Source organism: Chionomys nivalis, chromosome 12 (genome assembly GCF_950005125.1).
Source record: "Chionomys nivalis chromosome 12, mChiNiv1.1, whole genome shotgun sequence".
Lineage (NCBI taxonomy): Eukaryota > Metazoa > Chordata > Mammalia > Rodentia > Cricetidae > Chionomys > Chionomys nivalis.
In genome coordinates, this window is record NC_080097.1 from 50,729,089 (window position 1) to 50,752,653 (window position 23,565).

The window sequence follows — 23,565 nt, forward strand, 5'->3', positions numbered from 1 at the left end:
GTCAAGATCCTGTTGCTTCATCGAGTGTCTCTACCTGCCCAGGAAATTTATAAATATAGAGAGCTTATGTAGCCTAGGATTGGGGAGGAAGAGGTTCTATGGGTGCCTCGAGTCTTGAAAGATGGATTTAGGCTCCAGTAGACAGTTCTAGAGGGGCATGTTGTGTCAGGGAACAAGCATTCAAAGAACAGCCCATCAGAAGTGTGGGGAAGGAGTGCACAATCAAGAGATGCTCCTGATGGAAAGGCGGGTTTTCTAACAGGCAGCCATGGAAAGGAGGTGAAGTTGAAAGAGAGTTGATTACGTGGAGATAAAGCATTCGACCATGGGCTGGGGCTGAGGTGGGAGGGAGGAGGTGATGCAGCCTCCTGAGAAGTTGCAGGAGCTGGAGGAAGAGGTGGCAAGTCTCCGGGATGTTGTGATAATCAATCAGTCTGAACTGTCCATCCTCAGGAAGCATTCTCGGGCCTCCTGTCTGCTCCTGCTTGACCTGGCCTCCTCAGTTTCTCCATCCTGTTTGATCTCTCTCCTGGGATCATGGTGTTCACCCAAAGACATTGCCAGATATGGCCAGATGGAACCCTGGGCTGGATCTCTCTGTGATCCCTGTGTGTGTGTGTGTGTGTGTGTGGTGTAGCCTGCTTCCCCAGTGGCTATCTGCCTCCAGCCAGAGTTGACATTGAATAGATCTCAAGCCACACAAGATGCCAGCATATGATGGATATTCTCTTGGGTGGGGCAAAGGGCATTGTGACTTTGTCGATTTATTTGTCATTTGGCCCAGAATACTGAGCAGCGCTCTATCCTGCGTCTGGGATTATAATATGAATAGAGGCCTGCCTGGCTTTAATTCAGTGGGCGGGACGGACATTGATGACAAGATTGCACTGAAGTGTGAAGTGCAGGAAGGATGTCAGCAAGCTCTGCAGAAGGCCCTTGATGTCACCCAAGTTTTGTCACAGAAAAGTCTTTCTTAGGCAGGAGAGGCTAGCTGGGGAAAGATTTTGCGGATCTTGCTAAGTTTCTCGCCAGCTCTGCAGTCAGCTCGCAGGCACTCCCAGCAGGTGCCGCGCTCCATTCCACCAGCAGGGGTCCTCTGGTTGTATTCACTGGGACCTAACCTGAGTGTATGGATGCTCACTCACACAGACACTCCCCGTTTCTCTCGGAGTCCTCTCTGTCCTGAGCGCTTGGAACCACGCTAATGACAAATCGTGGGTGGGTTGATCTGCAGCTCATCTGAATAAACAGAGTGAAGCATCGGCACTAAGATCAGCGGACAGCAAGAGGCAGCAACTTGTGAAGGGTTTGGGGGCTAGAGAGGGATTCAGGCCAAGGCTGTATCATGCTGGAGGAGGTTTGGCTCGTTTGAGGAGGCTCAGGGCTTCAGTTCATTCATGAGATATTGCAGAACAAGCAGAGATGCCAAACAGTGACTGCAGCGGACCCTGGAGCAGAACGAGATGGACATAAAGCGGGATGTGTGAGCAGCAACCAGTTAGCATGGGGGGGGGGATCTTGAGGACACATAAGGCCTTATTCCTTTCAAATGTGAATCTAGTATAATTATGTTTTATCATCATCATCATTATTACATCCTAAATGCTTAGATTATCATTATGCTTAGCTCTGTTATTATTATTTTATTTTTTAGTTAAAAATATGTATTCATATTTGGCAGTGATGGCACATGCATTTAATCCCAGCACTTGGGAGGCAGAGGCAGGAAGATCTCCAAGTTCAAGGCCAACCTAGTCTACAGAGTGAGTTCCAGGACACCCAGGGCTACAAAGAAAACCACTGTCTCAAAATAAAATAAAATAAAATAAAAATGCCTTCATTTATACATATTCATTTATACATACATGAGCTTATGTATGCCATGAATGTGCAGGTGCCCAGGGAGGCAGAGGACACCGGGTCCCCTGGACCTGGAGATATAAGTAGTTGTGAGACACTTGATAGAGCTACTGGGAATAAAACCTGGGTCCTCTGGGAGAACAGGGAGTGGAGTCCTCTTTCCAGCTCCTCTCCCCCATTTTAAAGACAGTATCCTATGTAGCTTTGACAAGTCTAGAACTCAGTATGTAGGCTGGGCTGGCCTAGAATTCAGAGGTCTTGCCTCCGTGTCCCACGTCCCAAGATTAAAAGTGTGTGCCACCATCCTGCCTCACTGTCATTATTGACATCATCATCATCTTCAGCCTGACGTCAGACCCAGGCTGGACCCAGACTTCCTGTGCTGTGGTGGTGTTTGAAAGACAGTGCATCTCACATATGCGATTTAACACTTCTAATTTAGAGCGTTAAGGTGATGATTAAGTGATCATTACTTGTCTAAGTGCACGGCCTATCCATATCATTGACTGGCTATAATGAAGCTGGATTAATTATCGCCTAGAATATTAATTTTTGCCATACACTTAAACAGTAGTGAAAGAAAATTTCCAAGAACGTTCTAAGCATCGCCGGAGGAAGAACCAACTAAGAAAACCACTTTCAGGAAGACAGGGAACCAACTTGTGGTGAAAGCGGGCTCTCCAAAGTCACGCATCTGCGGAGGGCTGCTCCAGGGCCCCAGCTCCTGATGCAGAATCATGTCTGGATGGTGCCTGGGTCCTCACGGCAGCGGCTGGGGCACAGTGGGAATGGTCAGTATTGCAGCTAACATTTTCCGGGCTTTCAAAGCACCCGCATTTAAGCGACAGTCAGTTGTCTGCAACGTGACAGTTGGGTTATCCGTTTTGCAGGTGGCTTTTACTTTATCAAGTGAATCAGATTCAATTAAACTTAAAGGAAGCTGAAGTTGGTCTTAAATGCATGTCACGGTACATTTAGGTTTATCACCACCTCCCAAGCCTGTTTCTGTGTGTAGCACTGCAGTTACAGGACAGTGGCCTGGAGAAGATACTAGCCCCAGTTTAGGTTGGTGATCAAGGCTGTGTACCTGGAGCCAACCTCACACCCTGCATCCCTCTCAAGGATCTGCCGGGGTGCACGACTTTGGCCACATGGTGGCGCTCCACGCCCAACAATTCCCGGTCCGCCGCTGGCTGAAAATAAACGGCAAACCGAAGAGAGGAAGTGAGATCGGGGTAGTGCGGGTGAGTGTCCGCAGGGAGGCGATCTGGGTTCGTGAGTGGGTGGCCTCCCTGTGGAAAAAGCCTACGTTCTCGCTGGTTTCCTGGGTCCCAAGCGAAGACTCTGATGTGAAATGAAAGAGCTACGTGCTGAAACTCAAGCCTCGGTCCACATGCAAATCAAAACTCCCATCTTTCTTTGCTAGAAGAGGGAAAACGGACGAATAAGACTTGATAGCTGACTTTGCTAGATAAGGGGACAGCACCGGATTCCCTAAGCTTTTACTGTAAAAGAAAGGGGGCAGTTCTAGCTCTGACCGAAAGCCTCTGACCTCTCTTCAATCCTGTTTTCATCTTTCGGGGGGTGTGTGTTAATAAGAGGACCAACTTTACAAGGTTGTTATAAGGAGGAAAGGGAATTAGGCAGACCCGAGGGACGTTGTTCATATCCATTGGAGCAAACCCGGCAGCGTTGTGTGATTTATCCTAAACCAAGCCGAGTGCGCTGTGCCAGGTGCAATGCGGGGGTGCGGGGGGAAAAAAAGCCACGATGATTTCCACAGCTGGTGTGGCCAGTCTAAAGCACCCTGTGGCTGCGGGCATTTAAGGAAACAGACTGCTTGTTCTGCCGGTGTTGGTTCCCCTGGCTTTTGAATGCTGAATTAATAACTTTGGAAAGAGAACTGAAAGAAATTTGGAGCCTTTGGTTCGGATTCTTGGTTTTTATTAATTTGTTTTGAGACAGGGTCTTCCTGATTTGAGTTCCCCATCCCCCTGCCTCAGCCATCCTAGTGGTGGGATTACAAGCCCCAATCACACCGGAGTCTTCTGACGTAACAGTGTTCGGTTTCGAGACAGGTTCTTGTTCCATTGCCCTGTCTATTGTGAAACAATCTCCCACCTCAAGCTTCCCAACTAGTGCCTGACTTGAAACTCTGGTTTTAAGCCCAGATATACCTTCAGCCTAGGCATCCCCACCCAAGCCGCCTTGAGGTGTTAGCCACGCCATGGGAGATCAAGAAGCACACAAAGCTAGACAAACACAAATGTAAAACACGCAACAAAACCAGCTAAGGGTGGGGTTTTTGCACTGATCCTTGCCCCTGATACATCCTTCTAATTTATGCTGTTAAACAGTAGCTAAAGTTTACTTAAGTGTGTGGTGTCATGCCCTTCCCCGCTGTCCTATGAACAATGAAAGTTTCTCGTTGCACATAACAATTAAGATTGTCGTGCTGGGTTAGCGTTCATCTTATCCGGAAGTGCACCTGACGAAGCTGTGTTTATAAGTGTCTGCTTAAAAGAAAGGATAATGTCCGATTCTAGTGTACTGGGAAATGAGCAAAACGTCAAAATGGCAGACACAGCAGAAGGTGTGCTTTATGACCCGGTGCGTGTGGAGCTTGAGAGCAAGCAAAACCATCCCCAAGTCCAGGGAAGAGAGCAGTGGAAAGCTGAGGACCAGCTGGCAGAGAAGGGGCACCAAGGGAACTTGCTTGACAATAGAGACACTCTTATATCTGTGTCTGAATAATGCTGGCATATACATTTGCCAGAATTTGCGGGACAGTTCACTTCAGAGTAACAAAAGGCAACCATAAAAAAAAAAAACCAACCCAAAACTGTCCCTCAAAACAGTGGTCCCAGAATATACAGGACAGCCCATGATGTCATGGGAAAGGAAGGGCTCTTTCCATACAGTAACAAGTCCTTCTTGGCTGCTTGAGCAATGGACAAACACATGAAATGTCAGCTAATCTTCTCGACAGCTCCGCAACCCGGGCACGGCTTTCTTCGTGCACACATTGTCTGTCTTTTCAAATGTTTACAGAGTATTTACAAAGAGTCGTCCTTTGGGTGGCAGTTGTAATTAGGGAAACTGGCAGAGAAAATTAACACATACCATAAAAGAGGGATAATTAGGCCTCTGCCATATACAATATTATTATCAAATGGCAGTCGCCCTCGAATCTGATTGGCTCATACACACTGGCCTCGTAAGGAAGCTCCTCCCTTCCACATTACTCTGGTTATGAAGCTGCCACGTTCCGTGGATGATGGGCCATATGGTACTTAACATCAGAATGAAAATGAGCTTGTGCTTTTTGTGCGAGATGCTGAAAATTATTAGAAAATCAGAAAGCCTAATTCCCACCAAGTTCCTGAGACCCGCCATCTGCTTCATGAGAAAGAAAGGGGGAGGGTTTTTTTTTTTTTTTTAAGAAAACCATTTACTTATTGTGAAGTGTGAGTATTTGTATGTTTGAAGAAACAGAGTGGGGGGTGAGGGCTATAAGGAGGAGCCAGAGCAAGCCCATTTGGCAGGGCCGAAAGAGCTGTCAGCTGAACGTGGTGGGAAGGATCTGGGGAGCGTAATTATGGAAATCATCTACTCTGAAGGCGGTTTCTCAGGACCACATGTCCCCTTCACATAGGAGCAGCTCGGAGTCATCAAGCTTTTGCAAATCTGCAAAATCATTATTTTGTAGTGAGGAGGGGCTTCCTGGGGTCCTGGTGTCCCTGAGGGTCTGGCCTCTCTGTAGAGTGGATGGCGAGAGGGGAACAAGGAGACGGAGGGAGTCAACGATGGGGATGCCAGGAACGCTTTCTCAGGGGAGCTGCAGCTGTGTGTGTGTGTGGGGGGGGCTCTGGAGAGGAGAATGTGAGAGGTACCCACCCTTTGTCAGGCTGGAGCTCCTGAGATCCATGGTCAGTGGCCTTCAGGAGAGCACCAGGGTCTGTGTGGACAGATGTCAGTGAACCAGCGCAGCCAAGGTCATGAGATGCTGTGTTAACCGAATGTCACATTTGAGTGGCTGCCTGGGACCTCCACACTGTGTGTCCAGGAAGGTCTAGCACACCCTTCTCCTTCAGTTTATTGCATTTATTTATCCTTCCTCTTGTGTTTGCGCCACAGTTACCAGGTCTGCTAGAACAGCCTCAGGCAACACTCATGGGATCCGGTTAGGGGCTGGATTTCTCATCTGTAACCCCAAGAGACACTCAGGAAGTAGACTTCAGGCCAACAGCTTACCTGAGCCCTCAATATAGCAGTGGTTCAGTGGGAGAAGAAAGTTTTCAGGCCCCAGGGGATGCCACATCGATAGCATTACAGGGTCAAGTGCTGGTCGAGGCAGGCATTTCTTGGATGTCACCCAAAGGGTTTAGTAGAGGCCTCCCAGCAGAGAATCTCCTGTCAGAGGCCGCTTTCCTGAGGGATGCAGGGGTCCTCTGGAAGCCAAGTTCAGGGTTCTGGGAATGCGCTTGTGACCTGGCGTCCAGAAACACCGTTGCTGCAGTGAGCCCCCATTCTCCTCAGTCCTCAAACACGCTGTGTACAAAGGGACTCTGTCAAACAGCAGACAAGAATTTCTGCATCTGTTTCTCAGAATGAACCAGGCACATCATTGATCTCAGGATTTAGGGGCCGGAGACAGGTGGATCTCTGAGTTCAAGGCCACCTTGGTCAGTCTAGTGAGTTCCAGGACAGCCAAGGCTACATAAAGACCCTGTCTTGGAGGAAAGAAAGAAAGAAAGAAAGAAAGAAAGAAAGAAAGAAAGAAAGAAAGAAGGAAGGAAGGAAGGAAGGAAGGAAGGAAGGAAGGAAGGAAGGAAAGAAGGAAGGAAGGAAGATACCAGCCATCTTCTATGGAGGAAGGCACACACTGCAGAACCAGCAGGAAGAGTCACCAGTCATCAGAGTCTTGAGGATGTGGCAGAACTGTGGCTCTCTTTCCCTTCAAGTCCCTCAACTTGCCACACACAGGTGGCAAGGCCGTCTGGCCAGCCTCCTGGAGTTCTACCAGTCTCTGCTGTATGGGCTACAGCCCCCATGGGGAGAGCATGGCACCAGGCTACTGTGTTGACACTCAGGGGGATGCTTCAGGTTTCACACTTAACTCCTGAGAGCTTAGCTCAGGAGATGTGCACCCCGCTGGGGTGGCAGGTGGCAGGTCCTGCTTGCTCCCAATAGGGATAGCCTAGCCTTTTAGTCCCTGGGCCGGGTTCAGCAGAAGGCCGTGGTTAGTTCTAACTTCATTGTGGAATTATCTCCACGGCTGCAAGACGGCTTCCAGAGACTCAACAAGCCAGCTAGGACACAGGTGTGCAGCCTGCTCCTGGAGACACGTCACTGGACGTCATGGTAAGCAGCGAGCAGTGACCTCTGTTCCTAGATTCATTTTTTAAAGACTTTATTTGTTTATTATATATGCATTTTTCTGCCTGCATGTGTGCCTACAGGCCAGGAGAGGGCGCCAGATCTAATTACAGATGGTGTGAGCCATCATGTGGTTGCTGGGAAATGAACTCAGGACCTTTAGAAGAACAGTTGATGCTCTTAACCTCTGAGCCATCTCTCCAGCCCCTAGATTCATTTTCATAAAGAAAAAACAACTTGTACTTTTAGTAATTTCTTGGACCTGATGTGAAGTGTGTACCCTTAGTATTCCAATGTTCAATGTAACACCTTTGAACCCTTCATCTAACAAAAGAAACTTCCTATTCAAAGTGGGGCCCCAAGGAGCAGGAAACACCTTCTGAAGATGTAAGATTGGAACTCCAGCTCCCACAACCCCTGTATGCACTCTACCAGCCTCTGGCTGCTCAGTTTTTCCTCCGCCAGGAAAGGGTGATAGCTAGTACTCAGTGACTAGAGAACCCCAGAAAAGCCACAGTCAGCTCCTGAGGGCCACGCCCACCTGCAGATACCCACAGGAAGGCTAGGCCTAAGGTGGCATGCTTCATTTTCCAAATTTTCTCTCCTTTTGTGTTCTAGTATGGATTCATCAACACTTGTCTGCAGTCTCTTGTGACAGAGAAGTTTGGTGAAGAGACGTGGGAAAAACTGAAGTAAGTGCATCAAAAAAGGGTGAAGTACCTCGTGAGCGTCTATGTGGTCTGTTGTTGTACATCAGTAGGAAGGTGAAGCACCCCATGAGCTTCCACGTGGTCTGTTGTTGTACATCAGTAGGAAGGTGAAGCACCCCATGGGCTTCCACGTGGTCTGTTGTTGTACATCAGTAGGAAGGTGAAGCACCCCATGAGCTTCCACGTGGTTTGCTATTTGTTTTCTTTTGTTTTGAAGGGTTCCAGTATTTTACTGATTTCTTGATGAGAGAGTCAACTGAGTGGATAACTGTACCCTTCTAATGCTCAGGGAGTTTTAGTGACTTGGAGACACTTAAACACACTAGCTAGATACAGAAAAGACTCCTTAAACCATATCTGGGTTTTATGCAACTGTGTCCATGTATATGTATGTGTGAGTATGTGGTTACATGTGTATTGTGTGCATGGAGAGGCCAGAGATCCATCAGTTACTTTCATCAATCTCTCCCACTGTCTTTTTTGAGATAGAGTATCTCACTGAACCTAGAGCTCACTGATTTGGCTAGATCGTTGACTGACAAGTTCTAGGGACCTGCTTGCCTCTGTTTTTCCCCAACCCTGTGCTTGAGTTACTGATGTGTACCACCATGCCCTGCTTTTATGTGGGTGTTAGGGACCCAAACTTAGGTCCTTGTGTTTGTGTGACAAACACTTTACTGACTGAGGCATCTTCCCAGCACCCCATCTTCTCTATTCCTAAAATAAGCCTTAAAACAGGGTCCCCTAGATGTTGATAAGCATTCACAAGATGCTGGCATGAGTTTCATGAATGAACTTCCATTGCACTCTTGTCTTCCTATTCTTATGTCTCTCTCTCTTTTAGCATCCTCTGTCTCTCTCCTAACAGTAGGATTAAACTCAGGGCCTTGGACATGCTAGGTCCTTAGCGCTGGCCTACACCTGCTCATTCGTTCTTTGTCATCACCGATGAGAGAGCAAATTGTGGGGAGAGGAAGGAGGGGGCAGGGAGGGAGTAGGAATAGAGCCCAGAGTCCTGAGTGTGTCAAGCCGACAAGCTATTACTAAGCCATAGTGATTGGAAGCATCACCTGAGTTCCTGGTATCCATCCTAGGGGCGCAAATGGTGCGGAATGCTCCATTTCAAACTCCCTCCCCCTGGGAGTTGCCTTGGTCCGGACTCAACCTCTGGGAAAGCCCATCAAACGCTGACCCCTTCCACAGGCTATTTAGGCTCAAGCCAGGAAAAAGGAACACATGGGCTTGGGGTTTGCATGGACTCCCCTCTTTCTGCCCCCCCCCCATGCTCCAGTGCCACCCGGCAGTGCTGCATTTATTAAATGTGGGCATCTTTAATTTGGCCTAATCTGGTCTGATTTGAGTTATTTTGCATGGGCGGAGAGGCTCATCTTAAGATTTTTCCTAACACATAGCCTCACTCCTTCCATATTCGTTAGATAATTCTTAGTTTTCCTTTCCTGACTTCATCCAGGAGTTTTTTCCTTAATTCTGCCAGCTGCAGCTCCAAATAGTCCCTCGTTCGGTTTCTGTAATCTTCCTGGCTCCACACCTTTCAGTGTTACAGATTGGGGTGTAAAGGTCTCAGAAACCACCCAGCCCTCTAGAAGCAAAATGAGTGCAAGAATACGGAAGATGATTGGCCCCCAGTTAATCGATAACAGGTGACTTAAGACAGCCTGGCACAGCTTCGTTTATTAAATCCCCCAAAATTTTACATTATGATAGCCAGTTCTTGTTAAGTAAGCAGAAAAAATGGGAACTTGCCCGTTGGCCCTGACGGTCAGTGCGGTCCCGGGAGTCGAAAGCTTTGAAGATGAGCACACGCGTGATGCCTGAGCCGGCTTGTGAAAACCTGCTCTCTGGAAAGAATATAATCTTGTTCTGCATCGCACATATGCCCATATATGTGAGGAAAGATATGACATCGCCTTATATGAATAAGTTAAAAATTAAATTATTTGGTTGTCAAAAACAAATCAACCAACAAATGGAACGACAAAATTTGCACCGTTGTATGTGATGCTTACAAAGTCTGTGAGGTTCACTGTCAAATTGTGGGGCGCTATTGGGTTAAAAAGACCAAAGAAGCAAATTAACTCATGTAACTACCAGATCAATAACACACAAAGCCAAAATGTAAGACAAAGCTCAAAACAAGTAATAATTGAATTTGGATTTTCTCTCAATACCTGTGAGCCAAATTCCCCTGTCCCCTTTTTTCTATTTAACTTTTAAGAGGTTTTTCTTATTTTTTTATTTAAACAAACCTAAAATGCTTAGTGCAATTTTTCTCTCTACCTCCAGTTTCAAATAAAGAAGAGCGGAGGAGAGAGTGTGTTACCTGTTAGCATGGGCTAAACTGAGGTGGAGGCAGGTACGACCCCACTCCCTGGGCTCTGTGGGCGCCTGCACTCGGGTGTTTGAAGCATCTTCCCGATCCAAACCAGCAATCATTTAGACCAAATATTTTCACTTCAAAAAGAAAGCAATGAAACAAAATAAATGAATAAATAACCCGAGGCTTGGACAGGCTAGGTGACCTGACTGACAACCTGCAAGTAGGGACTAGGCCAGGAAACAAATATCAGCATCAGTTTTGTCTCCTAAGGTGGGTAGGGGTAGGTACATGCATGTGGTCACCTGTAAGGGCCAGAAAAGGGCATTCGGGTCCCTGAAGTTGGGACTGTAGGTGACTGTGAGCCTTCCAGTATGAGCGTTGGAAACCAAACCCTGGTTCCCCGGAGGAGAAGCAGGTGTTAACTGCTGAGTCCTCTCTCCAGTGCCAGCATCCGTATCTTCAAGGGCTCCGTTGGGGAGCTGCCCCGGGAGTACCGCCTGGAGAGCACAGCCTTTGTTTATAGCCATCCTGTGATGGAGGGCGGGTGTGGGGAGAACACGGAGAAACTCCTCTTCTGCTGAGGGCTTACTTTGAGGCAGACCCATTTTGATCCAAGCCTAACAAATACCCTGGAGAGCACATTGTTGTTTCCCGTCCCTGAGAAGGAAAATGAGCCCTGGGAAGGCCCTTGTTGGAGGCTGTGTAGTAGACAGGCCCTACTAGTCCAGCTATGGAGAGAAAGCCAAGTCTGCGATGGCCAAAGCACCCTCTTTTAACCTACGCTTGTCTCCCGGTGACAGCTGAGGAAATCTCTGCAAACCCACATTTACTGACCTCCTTTGCTCTGTGTGGTGCAGTGGAAACACTGCCGGGCTAGTGAATCCATTAAATCAGTCACTCAGCCGATTCCACCATCTGCAGAGACCTTGCCTTACAGACCTGGAATGTGGAAAGCAGGGCCTCACAGGTCCACAGCCCATGGGACGCTGAGACCATTGTCCCAGCACAGAATGGACAGCCGTCAGTCACCTAAAGCTCTATGCCCCTCTATCTCCCAGAAGATCTATGCCTGGGGGTGCCAGCCTTAGGAGGAAGAGGGGAGACAGTGAGCTCTTGCAGGCTGTGAGGTGGCCACTGAGTAGGGAAAGGAAACTCTGTGAGGAGGGATGTTAGTTCCAGAAGTTGGGCTGTGAGTCTATATAGTTTAGGGCTACAGTTACTGGGAGGGTCAAAGGTCAGAAATACGATCTACAGTCTACATGGCCCCGGCCAAGCATCTAACCAGTTAGTGAACCACCTGTCTTGTCAAGAAGGAGTACCCATTCCATGTAGGATTATTGCAGGTACCGAATGGGATGTATAAGTCAGACACCCAACTTGCAGCAAGCACCCAGCAAACATTAGCTGCTGTCACAGAAGTCAAAGTTTGTTGTCAGTTTCTTTTCAAGACGGAAGCCTTGGGATTGGGAAGTGGAGGGACCCTAGGGTTTGCAGTCTTCCGGATCAGACTTGAGTCGAGGCAATGCTGCTCAGATCTGTGTGTTCATGAGTCACTTGGCCCCATTCCCTAGATCTTTGATTCTGGATGAGAAGGGAATAACATGCCCACCCTCTGCAGTTGAGGAGAGGGCTGAACAGAACAACACACTGAGGAATCTTGGAGGAACTTGGCCGTGTTCATCCCGCCTCCAAACACAGGTGCGGAGGAGGCCACCACACCCAACACTGTCAGAAACTGTTCCGCTGCTCTGGTCACTGTGTCTCCACAGCTTCTCCCTTGTCCAGAGGCAGGGCTTCCTAAGGCCAGTATGTGCTGATGGACTCTTCTTTCAACCTGATCACCCTGGTGTCCAGTGTGGGCCATCATAGCCAGTGAGAGGGAAAGACTGAGTTTTGGGCCAACGTCTCATTTCCTGCTTAGGACTAAGCTTGGCTGCCATTGTCAGTCCTGCCTAGGAGGAAGGGAAGAGTTTTGGAAACTGCTGAAACAGCCAGGGATTAGCTGAAGTCCTCAGAAGCAGAGGTAAACAGCAATATGCTGACTGGCAGCTGAGATGCACTAAGGCAGGCCTTGCACCCTCCCTTCCATCACAAGGCTGCATTGATAGCATGGACAGACTGATTGGCTGAGCATCCCAAATCCAGGACGAAAGTGGGTTTATTAGTTTATGTGCAAACATACGGTAAGGGTCTTCCCTTCTTTGGAACCTTGGTGTGACCTGACTATAAGGATCATGTCATCTCTTTGTGTCATCTCTTCCACACCACTCTAAGTGAACAGGTTTCAGCATTTCCTGACACCAGAAAGTCATGAATTCCAAATGATAGAGGACTTTAAAAGAGGAACATGGGATAATTAGTTGATTGACAACTTGATCATATTGCAAAATGCATAGGGCAGGGTTGAGGCACACTTTTGGGTATATCTGTGAGGATGTTTCCAGAGGGGATTAACTAATAGAAACTCCACACTGAACATAGGTGGTGCTGTTCCCTGGGCTAGGGGCAAAGACCAAATAAAAAGGGGAGAAGGGGCATGTGGCCTAAACATCTTCATTTATTTTCCTCTGACTCACCCAAATGTGAGCAGGCTCCTACTGCCACACCTGCACCGCTTACGTTGTCTTTCAGATTGTAATCAAGGATAAGCTACATCTTGCTAGGCATCTGGTCACAGCAGTGAGAAAAATGACCAAAACAGAGGACATGTTTGCAGGGGGATTAAAGGAAGACCACCGGGAGCAGAGGACTTAGCAGGACAATATTCAGGGTTTGTGTCGTCAGGTTTTAGCAGGAGTGTCTGCTTAACCTAGACTTGAGGATGTGTCTACATGGTGTTTAGCAGTTTATGCGACTGCACAGGAAAAGCCAAGAGGAAGGCCTATTTGAGAAGCACAGCTAGCTATGAAACTGGATTCATTTAGGGAATACTATTAAAAAGAACTTCGCAGAGCAGAAAACTCAGCTTACAAAAATAAATCGAAACTGAGCCAAGATTGTTTGCTGCGCCGAAGGATCTCCTTTGGGCTGTGTTTAAACAACAAATTCCCTGGTGTTCTTAAAGCAGAATTTTTGCTGAAAGGGGGAAAAAAGCCATCAATTCCCATACAAAATTTAAGAAGAAATGATTAGGCAAAGTGAACTATGTCTCCAGACGTTATGACATAGATTATATTTTATATGGAATAATTAGAAACAGATGTGTGTCCTTCTCTGCTGGCCTTATGATTTTCCTCTCATATAGTCTAGATTTATAGGTTTCTAATTCTTAGCCACGCTTTTGTAACCTCCTGGCCTAAACCTCAACAGTGGAGGCAACTGATAGTCTGGGAAGAGTGGGACCTTTCGGATGAGCTTTGCCTCCAAACTATGCCCAGATTGCTCACTGGCTGAGCTGGGCCGCTTTCTCCATAAGGCAGGAGCTTGCTCAGCTCCTAGCATGTGCCGAGCAGAGGTACAAGCATTGGGGAAAGAAGTGATGAGAAGACCCAGGGACTGTGTCAGGGAATGGAGTCTAGTGTGAGGAACAGAAAGCCAACAATAAACAAAACCTTTTTAGGTTGCTCAGAGAGCTATACAAAGTAAAGCATTTGAAAGAGACTACCTAAAGATGCAGGTCTCCCTGTAAGGGTTAGAAACAGACTCTATGGAGAGGGAATATGGTGTAGGACAAATGTCTATATTCTGTCAATTATATTTTAAATAAACACTGATTGGCCAGTAGCCAGGCAGGAAGTATAGGCAGGACAACCAGACAGGAAGTAGAGGCAGGTCAAAGAGAACAGGAGAATTTTGGGAAGAAGGAAGCCCATTCCTCTGCAGTCCTGACCAGACCACAGAAGAAGCAAGATATGACTGCCCCACTGAAAAAGTTACCGAGCCATGTGGCTAACACAGATAAGAATAATGGGCTAGGGCTGGAGAGATGGCTCAATTGTTAAGAGCATTGCCTACTCTTCCAAAGGTTTTGAGTTCAATTCCCGGCAACCACATGGTGGCTCACAACCATCTGTAATGAGGTCTGGTGCCCTCTTCTGGCCTGCAGACATACACACAGACAGGATATTGTATACATAGTAAATAAATAAATATTATTTTTTAAAAAAAGAATAATGGGCTAATATAAGTTGTAAGAGCTAATAAGAAGCCTGAGATACTGGACCAATCAGTTTATAGTTAATGTAGACCTCTGTGTGATTTTTTTGGGACTTAATGACTGTGGGGACCAGGCAGGGCAGAAAACTCAGACAACAGGAATTTATGAACTGGAAAGAAAGAGCCAACCTGGGTCAGGGAAGTGTGTGTGCTCCAGAAAGAGGGAACAGCCAATGTAAAAGATCTGAGGTGAGCTGAGCTTGGTGGGAAGCAACCACCGTGTCTGGAGTATCACACATGTGCTGTCTGAGAGAAGGTAAAAGGAGAGAAGGTTTTTAGGGACCAGAGCATCCATATGTGTAGAAGATAGGAAGGCATTGGCATTTTTTTCCAGTGAGCACAGGTTACTAACCCCTGGGCCTCTTCACTGCCACTTGCAAGTGAAGAGGATAAATGGACCTGGTGGTGGGGTGTTCACCAGAGGAGATGCTCGGACACAGGTTTGTGTCAATAGAAAGTCTTATTAGCTGGTCGGCAAATACACTGGGTGATCAGGCTCCCAATGTGGCACCGAGACTTTCTCAGGGTGAACTTTTTTTTTTTTTTTTTTTTTGATTTTTCAAGACAGGGTTTCTCCATAACTTTTTGGTTCCTGTCCTGGAACTAGCTCTTGTAGACCAGGCTGGCCTCGAACTCACAGAGATCTGCCTGCCTCTGCTTCCCGAGTGCTGGGTTTAAAGGCGTGCACCACCACCGCCTGGCTCAGGGTGAACTTTTAAGTATAAGAGTTAATAAGAAGCCTGAGCTAATAGGCCAACCAGTTTATAATTAATGTAAACTTCTGTGTGTTTCTTTGGGACTGAATGGCTGCAAGACCAGGTGGGGCAGAAACCTCTGTCAACAATATTGGGGGCAAATTTAGCAGGATGAGAAAAGGCACTTTGAGGTCTGAAGCTTACTTGACTAGAGATTTTCCTTTATAAAAGTGGCTGGTACGGGATGGAACAACAGCAAGTTCAAGGTCTATGGGACTACAGATGGAGTTCAACATCAGGGTGGGCAGCTTAGTGGGTCCCTGCCTCAAAACAAAAACAACAAAAGGGGGTAGGCGACAAGCCCAGTAGTGGAGCACTAACCAAAATATGGATCTCTTCCTGACTCTCGCAGTGAGGATAAGAGCCTCTGTTGATTTGTATCTTTTATCAAAACTTCTGAGACTGAGATCACCCTGTGCTCAGTGGGTAGAGCCCTAGCATGGTTATGTGGATCCATTCCTAGCACCACATAAACTAGGCAGGGTGGCACATGCTTAAAATCCTTCTGCTCAGGAGGTAGAGACAGGAGGGTCAGAAGTTCAAGGTCATGCTCAGTTTTCTCTTGAGTTTGAGGCCATGCTAAGTTATAAGACACCCCATCTCACACACACGAAAAGAAATCCTAAATTCTCTTTTAAGTGTTTTTCAGTTTTTATTTGTGTGCCAGGGACAATGTCAGATATTGGAGAAATGAAATCAAGGGACACAGCCTGATCTTTAGACTTGGGATGTAAGAGGCATCATAGAGTCGTTCATAGGTGTGAGGACTTGTCTATGCTCAGGCAGGTGCTGCAGGCGCTGGGGACTGTGGAGGGGGTGGATACATGAACACTCATGAGACTCAGAATAACCAGAGGAAAGAGGAAGTAAGCTGGCCAGGTTAGAGGGAGTGGGCACCCTTCTGGTGGAGGGAGCCTGTGGAAGGCAGGGAAGGGATTGTGAGCAGCTAGAGGGGTACAAGCAGCAGAGGGTTGGCTGGGGAGTGTCAGAGGGAGGACCAAAAATGTCTAGCTAAGTCTAGATGCTGCCAAGGACACTAGGGAAACTGGGGAGTGTAGCACAGTTAATAAAAACTCAGAGACAGATATTGGGGTTCATCCTGAAGACCAGAAAAGCAAAACAGCCAGCCACTGGCTCTTACCTCAACTTCAGTTCGAAAATAGCGATCCTGTCTCCAGGGAACCTCAGAATGAGACTGAGAGCTGTCTCCTTCCATTTTATAATCCTCTCTAGTGCTGAGATTAAAGGTGTGCACCACTACCATCTGGTTTCTATTGCAAACTAGTGTGGCTACTGGGATTAAAGGTGTGTGTCACCACTACCTGGTCTAGAAGGCTGGCCAGTGTGGCTGTTTTACTTTTCTGATCCCCAGGCAAGCTTTATTTATTAAAATACAAATGAAATGCCACTACAGGGGAGGGACGGGCTAGAAGGACAGATGGTCAGGACGGGATATACACTCCAGTTTTCCTCATCTCCTTGTCCCCAGTACGGCTGTAGCCACACCTTACTACTGTAAGGGGTTCTTGAAAGAGCGACTTCCCAGTGCTTAAGTCCATCCCATTTCCGTGGCCCAAGACTTGCCTTGAAGAACTTCTCATGTCTCCTGGGACCTTTATGACTAACCCTGGACTCTAACAAACTGTGACATCAGCTGAATAATGTAAAGTCTGTCATTTGTCACCTGTTTCCTTTCTGTGTTGAATCTAGAAAGTATAAGGGAGCAGCAATTTCTCAGCTTTGAGAAACAAGAGGCAAGTGATTAAAAGATAAGAGCCTGCCTGCGGTTTTTTGTTGTTGTTGTTTTATTTTTGTGTGTGTGTGTTTTTGTTTTTCTCCTCAAGTTATTCTGAGCCAGGCAGCCAGCCCTGGCTTGCCGCATAGATAGTTTGGATAACACTAGGTGTTATTCAGTAATGAGGAACCCTGGGTGTTCCATAAAATATCAACTAGTCAATGGCCTTTGAGCGTGGAGGTGAGACTGTGCATGCGTGTGTATGTGTGTGTGTGTGTGTGTATGTGTGTGTGTGAGTGTGGAGGTGAGACCGTGAATGCGTGTGTGTGTGTGCATGCATGCGTGTGTGTGTGTATGTGTGTGTGGAGCTGAGCCCCTGCATGTGTGGAGGTGTGGAGGTGAGACCATGCATGCATGTGTGTGTGTGTGTATGTGTGTGTGTATGTGTATGTGTGTGTATGTGTGTGTGTGTATGTGTGTGTGTGTATGTGTGTGTATGTGTGTGTATGGAGCTGAGCCCCTGCATGTGTGGAGGTGTGGAGGTGAGACTGTGCATGCATGTGTGTGTGTGTGTGTGTGTGTGTGTGTGTGTGTGGAGCTGAGCCCCTGCATGTGTGGAGGTGTGGAGGTGAGCCCCTGTATGTATGACTGGCATTGACGTTACATGTTGAGTGTCCTCTTCATGTCTCTTACCACTTGCTCTCTCGAGTCCTGGTTTCTCCGAGGTGCCTCCCACTGTCATTTTTCTTCCTCCCTTCTTAGCAGAAGTTTGGTCATCTCATTTAAAATGTCTATTTGTTTATTTTATTTTATTTTTTTTATAAACTATTGGCCAGCATACTGTGTCCTGAAAGGATTTTGACAGATTATGTGTCCCAGTGTGCCGTGGCTGTGGTGACTGCTGCATGCAGCGTTAGAGACCCGGAATGGGGCCAGAAGTCCTAGCAGTTAGCATGTCTGCCACCCCAGCAACGTGTAGCATGTATACAAACCAGAAAAACATCCGACCCTGCAGTATTGTCAGCTCAGCCTGCAGGAAGGAAGAGGCTGTGTGACCTGGATGGTGAAGTGGAGGTGAGGTGAGAACAGCCTCGGCCACAGAGAGCATACTCTGAAAGGGCCTGGGATTTACATCACCTCCCTTTGAGCCTTCATCTCAGGTTGTGGCCATGTATCAAGTCTAAATTAGGGTCTGGCCTGTTAGTTTTTGGTTCACAAGGCACCTAGTGGCCTGGGTGGAGAAGCCACTCCAACATAGTGGAGAATACCCCATTTTGGTAGCAGTAGTGAGGCTTTGCAGCAACTCCACATCGGCCCCAACCTCCTCATCTATTCCACCTGCACGTAATAATTCTTAGAAATCCTTGGACCCAAACCAGGAATCCTGTAGGGAATCCAGAGACTCAACTGCAGACCCAAGTACCCCTTGTCTGTTTGATGATCCTGGAATGTGCGTGACAGGACCAGTGCCATTTTCTGGGATTCAGAAATAAAGGGCAAATGACCGTAGCCACTCTCAAGGAGTCCAGCAGGGGTGGCGGTGGGTAGACTAACCATCTTCATCTAAGCTGAGCCTATTCAAGTTCAAACTGGAGTCCAGAGGATGCACTCAACAGGAGTCAACACCCACAGTCACAGTGCTTAGGGCTCTGAACACAATGCTTGCTGTGCCATGCATTGCTGGGTCAGTGACTGTCCTGGGACTCAGCTCCCGCGGGCCAGGACTCAACTGCATTTGTTGCATCTTTCAGGGCTTCTGCAGAAGTGCAAGACGCCTTCATGACCTACACCGTGTATGACGACAGCATCACCATTAAGCTCATCCAAGAAGCCTGCAAGGTCCTGGGTAAGTCCAGAAAGGCTTGTTTGGGTTTTCTAAGGCTGTTGTAAGAAACAAACACCACAGTTGATTTTCCTCACTTACGGTTGTTCTGCTATGAAGTTCCTGCAGACAATGAAGTAGTAAATACAGACATTTGACCCCTAGGGGAAATACGGGGCTCAGCTCCTGTGTCTTTGTCACAATTTCTGAGAAGCAACCAATGTGTAATGTTTATGTGAGTTTCTGTTTAAACACACACAGACCACACACACAGACACACAGACACACACACATTCCGATACATGCACAGACACACACACATGCACACAGAGAGATGCACACAGACACATACACAAACACACACACAGACACACACACACATACACAATTCATCAACATTGGTTCAGTATTAAGAGTGTATAGTGTTCTTGCCAAGGAACCTAGTCCAGTCCCTACACCTACACTGGGGGCTTATCATCCCAGCTCTAGAATTCTAATGCCGGCATCTACATTGGGGCCACAGCTTTGGTTCTGGAGGGTCTAACACCCTCTTTTGGCATCCTATTGCAATGAGCTCACATGCATGTAGCCACACAGGGATACACATATACACATAATTAAAATAAAATATTTAAAGAAACTCACTAACCTCACTACAAATTGCATCATAACATTATGTCTGAAAAAAGACAATAAAATGAAAATTCTTTGTAAGTCGGCACGTGGCAGCTTTCTTGTTCTCTGGGACATTAGAGAGCTCTTCCACAGTGCACTTGGGCATTTTAAACAGCAGAATCACCAACAGAAATCAGGAAAACACTAGCCTGGGTTGTAGTGAGCTTATGTGTTCACGAGAGCTGAAACAAGCACATAGCACCCAGCCTCGTTTATTTTACCTAACAGCTTGGGAAAGGAGGGGTTTACTTGGTTTAAACACTCTAACAACAGAGGAGTGCTGCTTACAAGCTTGCTCCTCATGATTTGCTCAGGCTGCTTTCTTATAGAACCCAGGATCGTCTGCCCAGCAGTGACACCACCTACAGTGAGCTGGGCCCTTCCTCATCAGGCATCAACCAAGAAAATGCCCCACAGACACGGCTGAGTTTAGATTCCCCTCTTTTAGCCGGTAGTAAAAATAGCAAATAATGGGGACCAACCGCATCGCACCATAAACTGAGTGATTTAAAACAGTAGCAATTGTTCTGTCGTTATACGGGGTAGGAAGGTGAAAACCAAGAGGTTGGTGTATAGCGCTGTCTCTGGAGATGCGAGGGGAGAACGCTTCCCTCTTTTAGTTCCCAGGAGTGTGTGGTCTGTGACAACATTACTCCAGTCTCTGTGTCCAGACAGCTACCCCCTCTGTCTTAATTTCTCTGTCTCATAAGGACTCCACCAACCAGATTAGATTTAGGGGCACTCCTAAATGACTCTTATATATGACCTTGAGTACATCTGCCCCAACTAGTTTTCCAAGTAAGGCTGACATTCACAGGTTCTTATGGACGTGAATTTTCAGGGTGAGGGAGAGTACAGGACAAAAGACAATTTTAGCTTTATCTCTAATTTAAAGGTGGTGACGCACGTCTTTCATCCCAGCACTCAAGAGGCAGAGGCAGGTAGATCTCTGTGAGTTTGAGACCAGCCTGGTCTACAGAGTGAGTTTCAGGACAGTTAAAGCTACTTTGGAAAAACCAAAAAATAAGTAAGACAAGTTAAGTAAACAGCCACAATTTTCTAGCTGGTCAAAGAAAAAGATCACCGTCTGCCCTCTAGGTTTGTTTCAAGATATAAGGTAGTGCATGTGGCAACATACAGTGTGGCTTTCAGCACAGAACGACACAGAGAGAATACTTTCTTTCCCTGTTCACCCTTTTCTCACACTGTGGGACCCCGTGAGGATGTGAGATAGCATTTAGAGCCATCATGGGCAGGAACATCAGCATCTGTGTCCAGTACCTGATCACCCAGGACAGAATTGTCACAAGTGTCTGGTTATGGAGCCTTTAGACTGGATCCTGTGTAGCTCACAAATGATCAAACAGCAGGACCTGTGGTTCAGGGCCAGTTTCATTGAGCCTTTGGTGCCCAAAACAGTAACTAGAATTTCAGTGAGATAAGTGTTTGACAGTTACAGGTTAAATGCAGCCCCAGGTACCACAGTCACCTGCCCTGCAGGTGCACCCGAAGAGCTTGGATAGCTAACTATGGCTGATCCCTCTTGGCTGTGAGGCTCAGGGTTTGCAGTGGGCAAGGTATTAAAACTTGTTACCTTCTCTTTTGAATCTAAAAAGATAAATAAATAAAAAAACTCTGATTAAAAGGATTGAGGCAGAAAGAATATGAAAGAAGGGCCAAGAAAGAGTGGTGTGGACAGCAGTGGCAGGTGGGATCTCATAGCAGTTCAGTTGCCTGCCCAGAGTCTCCACAAGTCTGGGCCTGTCACTGGCCCAACCTGGATCAGGGAGGACTCATGGGACCTGTACCTCACCTTGTACAACTGTTAGCTATCGAGAGATTCTGAGGGAGGGGTCACAAGGGAGCCCACTAGGTATTTCAAACCCACTGGAGGCCCTTGTGAAACTCAGTAGGTCACGAGACAAAATACCAGGTTGGCCTTGAACTCATGGTGAGCCTCCTGGCTTAGCCTCTGAAGTACTAAGACTGTAGGCATTAGCCATCATGTCCAGCTTAGACATGGCTTCTTTAAGTGGCTGGGAATCTTAAGAGTGAGAGGAACCCCCTAAAACACAGGAAAATGCCATAACGATGTCTCATATCTTCTGGGCCAATCTAAAAGCACAAAAGGACAAAAAAAATGTAAATGCATGATTGTGGTATGAAATATCCTTTCCCAAATCATATGGCTGCATTCTTGCTTTTGGTTTTTTTTAGATTAGTTATCAGTTTTTAAATTTTAAATATTTAAACGTTTAGGGTTTCATCATTTCCACCCCATCCCCCCACCAACCATTTCTGCCCCCCCCCACACACACACTCTGCCTCAGATTCATGGCTTCTTCTCCTTTAATTATTGGAGACACCCCACTGAGTCTATTTGGTGTTGCTCATGCAAACATGTTTAGGGCTGACCACTTGGGATCAAATAATCAGCGAAATCCCAATTGTAAGCCATGAAGCGGTCAGTGTGCAAAATGCTTAGGACCTCAGCAAATGTGACTGAATGTTGAACCTCAGAGAAAGGCAGGGTGTGCCACTGGCCTCGCTTAAGAGTAGTGGCAGGGCTTTGCTGGTCACGTCAAATGACTGTGGTCAAAATTCATAATAATGCTCTGAGCCCTCTGGCCAGTGTTCAGAAAACTGTCTGCAAAGTAGTTCATGGGCCAGATCTGGGTCCCTATCCGGTTTTGTAAACAATGTCTTATTGAAACACAGCCGTACCCGTTTGTTTACATATTATCTTTACGTCTTCTGTGGCATATTGTTAGAACTGAGCTGTCCCAATGGAATCCATATTGTTCGTGACGCTTAGCGTGTTCCTTCCATAAGTTCCTTTTAGAGAAGAAGTCTGCTGTTTCATAGTCTGGAGAATGAATTTCTGACAAGTCACTTATCTTTGAAGTTAAAACAAACAATACCTGATTTTAGCTAAGAACCGCTGTGGATTGAACTGTGCCCTGACAAAAGTTACCTCTTGAGGTGTTGGTTGCCCGGTGTTGGTGATGGAGTTTAGAAAACAACTAGGGTTAGACGTGAAGTGCCCACTGAGAATTGACACCAGAGGCCCAGGCTGTCTCTTTTTTCCTGTGAGGACAGAGCAGGAAAGCAGTCATTCATGAGCCCAGAAAGCCCTCACCAGAAAACATCCCGGTCAGCATTTCGAGCTGCCTTCACCACAGTCTGAAAACAAAGCTCCGTGGTTAAAGGCCTGTCTGTGGCATGTTGTTACAGGTGACCTCATGGATTAGAAACTCTAACAAGTGTCTAAGTCTTCAGAAATAAGCAATTCTGCGCATCTGCTCTCATCCTGTGTAGTTTTGCAGCGCTGCAGAACACTGTGAATTTGGTGACAATACCGTAGAACATTCAGCATGCACATTTGGTAGCGATTCTATAGAACACTTGCCTTGTGTGTTTGGTAATGATTCTGTAGAACACTCTTAAATGAGGCAGCAGTTTCGGTGGGGAGATGCCATCACACACCTGTCCTGGTCCTGTTTCCAACCCAACCAACACGTTTAGAGGCAGCAGCAAGTTTGTAGACCCATGTGTGGACATGACCCTGTCCCTTCCAACCCAAAGCCAGTCTCTACCACAATCATTTCTTTTTGCCTCACTTCGACTATCAAACATTTTGTCTCCTTGTTATCTCTAGAAAGCTGTTGGCTCATATTTCAAAAGAAAGATAAGCATACAGGTACATCACACAAGTAGAATATCAGGATCATGAAATCTCAATACACAGCAGTTGGGGGGTTGAAATACTTTCTGTACAAGGGTGAACATTTGATTTTGAATCTCTAGAACCTGAGTAAAGGTGCTGGCATGGTCACATGAGGCTACAATCCCAGTGGAAAATGAGACAGCCGGATACAGTCTAATTCCAGGGACTCACAGACCAGCCTGCCTGGCCTAACCAAAGAGGTTCATGGCCTTCACATGCATGGATATACATACCTCCAAATACACACACACACACACACACACACACACACACACACACACACTCCTCTCTGTCTTTGCTGTGGGACAATAATCTTGTACCATGTAGATATTTATCAGTTGTATTGCTTTAATAAAACACACATTTTAGTCCAAGACTGACCTAAGTGGTATCATTCTAGAAGAATATA

At 46.8% G+C, this 23,565-nt stretch overlaps 1 protein-coding gene across 1 annotated transcript in view; it reads left to right on the forward strand.

Moving 5' to 3' along the window:
• The first annotated feature begins 7,188 nt into the window (after window positions 1-7,188).
• Window positions 7,189-23,565, forward strand: part of LOC130885256 (guanylate cyclase soluble subunit beta-2-like) — a 60,608-nt gene continuing 44,231 nt past the window's right edge. The window contains exons 1-3 of the mRNA XM_057786699.1: window positions 7,189-7,224; window positions 7,858-7,931; window positions 18,684-18,778. Coding sequence (XP_057642682.1) covers window positions 7,222-7,224; window positions 7,858-7,931; window positions 18,684-18,778 — 172 coding nt within the window. The 5' untranslated portion in view covers window positions 7,189-7,221. The remainder of the gene's footprint in view (window positions 7,225-7,857; window positions 7,932-18,683; window positions 18,779-23,565) is intronic.